Below are 3,859 nucleotides of genomic sequence, written 5' to 3'. Positions count from 1 at the left end.
AAAAATATTTGAGAAAAGCTTTTGTATTCAGAAGAACAACTGCATGCAGCACTTAGAGCTTTAAATAAAGGTGAAAAAATTTTATGTGTCAGCAAAAAGTTTAGTGTTCCTGAAAGTACCTTCCACGACAAATTATCTGGTAAAAGCCAACCTAAACGGGAAAACTCTGGCTTTAAATCATATCTTGGAGAAGAAATCGTACAAAATTAATTGGTTGCTTGGTTAATGCAGCGCACTAACATGGGTTTTGCAATAACAAAAAAGTTATTGATAAAGAGGGTACAAAAAATAGTTATGGGGCGAGGTATAAAAACACCATTTTAAGATGGTATCCCAAGTAAAAACTGGTTTTATAAATTTATGCGTCGTCATAAGGAATTATCGCAAAAACGAGTAGAGCATATTAGTTGAGCTAGAGGTCTTATAACTGAAGCATTGATATGAAAATGGTTTAGTGAGGTGTATGAATTATTAAGCAATGATGCGCAATACTTTAATGATCCATCTCGTGTGTTTAATTTAGACAAAACTGGTTTTGAGTTAGCACCAAAAACTGGAAAAGTAATTGTCATTAGAGGAAGAAATGTTAATGAAGAATGCAACAACAGCGATAAGGAAAACCTTACAACTCTCTTTTGCGTAAATGCAAATGGTGTAACTTCATCCAAATGGTTAGAGATTCAAATAACTAGAGAAAATGCAAAGGAAGAAGAAGATATCAAAAAAATGTAAAAATAAAGCTGCTGAAAATAAAGAACTGAAAGAAAAGAAAAACAAGAAAAATCTAAAAGAAAACAAGCTGTAACAAAAGAAAATAAAAATAAAAGACAAAAAAAAAACATTAAAAAAAAGATTTAAAAAGAAAAAAAGTTTAAATTCAGAAAAAAAGCTTTGGTGGATAATTTTATAACCAATGTCTTCTTTGTTTTGTTATCATATTAAATTTATGTATTTGTTTCTCGATTTAAATATATAAAACTAAAAATAAAATATACGATTTTTTTCATACACGGTGGGTGGAGAATCGATTACGGTAGGTGGTGCTTTATCACGGTAGGTGAAGAAACGTACTAGATCTTACAAAAAATTAAAAATAACATTAAAAAAAATTTTGGATTATATAATTTAGTTAATAATTGAGTATAAAATATTAATTCGAAAACCCTAAATAAAAATCTGTTATGGTTTTGGAGTTAAGAAGATTTGAAGTTGAAAGTTTTCTTAAAGTCTCTGTAGGTGGTGCCATGACCCTATATATATATATATATATATATATATATATATATATATATATATATATATATATATATATATATATATATATATATACATATACACATATTAAATATGTGTATATATATATATATATATATATATATATATATATATATATACACATATATATATATATATATACATATACATATCCACATATTAAATATGTGTGTATATATATATATACACATATATATATATATATATATATATATATATATATATATATATATATATATATATATATATATATATATATATATATATATATATATATATATATATAGAACCCTTAGATGTTCTCGAAAGTTTTTTCGATATTTTGTTGACAAAAAGTAAAAATTAAAATGCAAGACCGGAATTTTTTTTTTAATAATGATAGACTGCCTGCCCCAACCAAACCCTCAGTCGATGTAGCAGCACTCCCTTGCGGGTCAGGCTATTTGTCAGTCGATGTAGCAGCACTCCCTTGCGAGTCAGGCTATTTGTCAGTCGATGTAGCAGCACTCCCTTGCGAGTCAGGCTATTTGTCAGTCGATGTAGCAGCACTCCCTTGCGAGTCAGGCTATAAGATAGTCGATGTAGCAACACTTCGCGCATGATTTACAGTAAAAAAATAAAAATAAAAACATTTTATTAAAAAAAATAAAAATAAAAACATTTTATTAAAAAAAATAAAAATAAAAACATTGTTTATATTGTTAAAAACATTCAAAATGTTATAAAAACATTCAGAATGTTTTTAAAAACATTCTGGTCAATTAAATTTGCGTTTTTGTGGTTTTTTTAAAAAACGATTAATTTGTAATTAAATTTAATGGTTTTTACTTTCGTCCAACACGGAAATGTTGGACGAAAGTCAAAAGTTATTAAAAGTGACGTATGTGTTGGCGTAAGAATCACTTTTTTCCTTCCTCGCTAAAGCCAACAAACTATAGAAATATATATATATATATATATATATATATATATATATATATATATATATATATATATATATATATATATATATATATATATATATATATATATATAGAGAGAGAGAGAGAGAGAGAGAGAGAGAGAGAGAGAGAGAGAGAGAGAGAGAGAGAGAGAGTTATAGTAGAGTAATTTTTGCAAAACATCCTAAAAACATTTACATATTATTTACATTTATATATATATATATATATATATATATATATATATATATATATATATATATATATATATATATATATATATATATATATATATATATACATATACACATATTAAATATGTGTATATATATATACACACACACACACATATATATATATGTGTGTATATATATATATATATATATATATATATATATATATATATATATATATATATATATATATATATATATATAGAGAGAGAGAGAGAGAGAGAGAGAGAGAGAGAGAGAGAGAGAGAGAATGCAAAAATATAAAACAACAAACGACAAAAAACAAGGTAAAATAATTAACAAGATAAAATACCTAAATGTTTCTCGCTCAAATAAATTGTTTGAAATACGCAAAAGCTGTGAAATATACGAATCTTCTTGAATCTCCCCAGTTGCAGCATTTGCCAAAGACAGTTTTTTCTCAATATCAACACATTTGCTTTGCAATTTAATGTACTCTTGTCGAAGTAAAGTTAAATGTTTCTGAAGCTTTGTTACTTCAATATCTGCTAAAAAACCGAAAATAACCAGGTAAAAATACATACATTGATGGAAAAAAAACTAGATAACCAAATAAACTTTGAATTTCATACCCATTATTAAATTTGGCTCTTTATTCTTCTATTCTATTATGCACTTCAAATATTCACGGAAACAATGAATGCTTTCTTGCATATTTTTTATTCTTAAGCAATAAATTATTTAAATAAAAAAAAATAAACATGGCAAGTTTTTATATAAAAAAAAATTATATTAAAAAAAAAATAGTCATGGTAGCTTTTTATTGTAAAATGAAAATAACAATTAATTAATTGAAATGAACAACGTTATTTTAAAATTATCAAAGCATTTTTTTTTTAGTTAAAGAACTTTAATTTTTTTTGCAGTTTTTAATAAAAGGTAATAAAATTATACAAAAAAATAATAAATTGTTCCAATTAATAAATATTTGTGCTTAAATACTTCTTATGTACTATTAACTTACTGCAAGTATTTTACTGGTACTGGTACCTAAGTATCATTACTTTAGCAATGTCTGGCATGTTGTCAGAAACAACTCCATAGTTGAAAAAAATACTACTATAATGCAATAAATATTTCACAATGTCAAAAATAGTCTACTAATATTGTTACAAAATCAAAACAATGCTTCAGGGAGTAAGAAATAACATAACGGTGCAAAAACCAATGTTATTGTATAAAATATTATGCAGTTTAAAAAATTATTTTATGCTGTAAGAAAAAATTTCACACATAAAAAAAGATGTCACATCAGAAATGGTGTCAAATGATGGCCGCCAGAAATGGTGACAGATTTATAAAACAAAACAAAACAACTAATCCAAATAATTATTCTTTTAAAAAAAGGTCTTTTGTTTTGGTAATTTTTTTCAATAAAAATCTTCATTC

General features: G+C 24.9%; 1 protein-coding gene across 2 annotated transcripts in view; it reads right to left on the bottom strand.

The window, feature by feature from the left end:
* Nucleotides 1-3,147, bottom strand: part of LOC136088863 (rabankyrin-5-like) — a 15,572-nt gene extending 12,425 nt beyond the window's left edge. The window contains exons 1-2 of one of the 2 annotated variants that reach the window (XM_065813859.1): nucleotides 3,043-3,147; nucleotides 2,763-2,958 (exon numbers count right to left, since the gene is read on the bottom strand). In XM_065813859.1, coding sequence (XP_065669931.1) covers nucleotides 2,763-2,958; nucleotides 3,043-3,046 — 200 coding nt within the window. In that variant the 5' untranslated portion in view covers nucleotides 3,047-3,147. The remainder of the gene's footprint in view (nucleotides 1-2,762; nucleotides 2,959-3,042) is intronic. The other variant, XM_065813860.1, reaches the window with a different exon arrangement.
* Between the last annotated feature and the right edge of the window lie 712 nt (nucleotides 3,148-3,859).

Source organism: Hydra vulgaris, chromosome 12 (assembly GCF_038396675.1).
Source record: "Hydra vulgaris chromosome 12, alternate assembly HydraT2T_AEP".
Classification (NCBI taxonomy): Eukaryota; Metazoa; Cnidaria; class Hydrozoa; order Anthoathecata; family Hydridae; genus Hydra; species Hydra vulgaris.
This window is presented reverse-complemented; position numbering and strand designations above follow the sequence as displayed.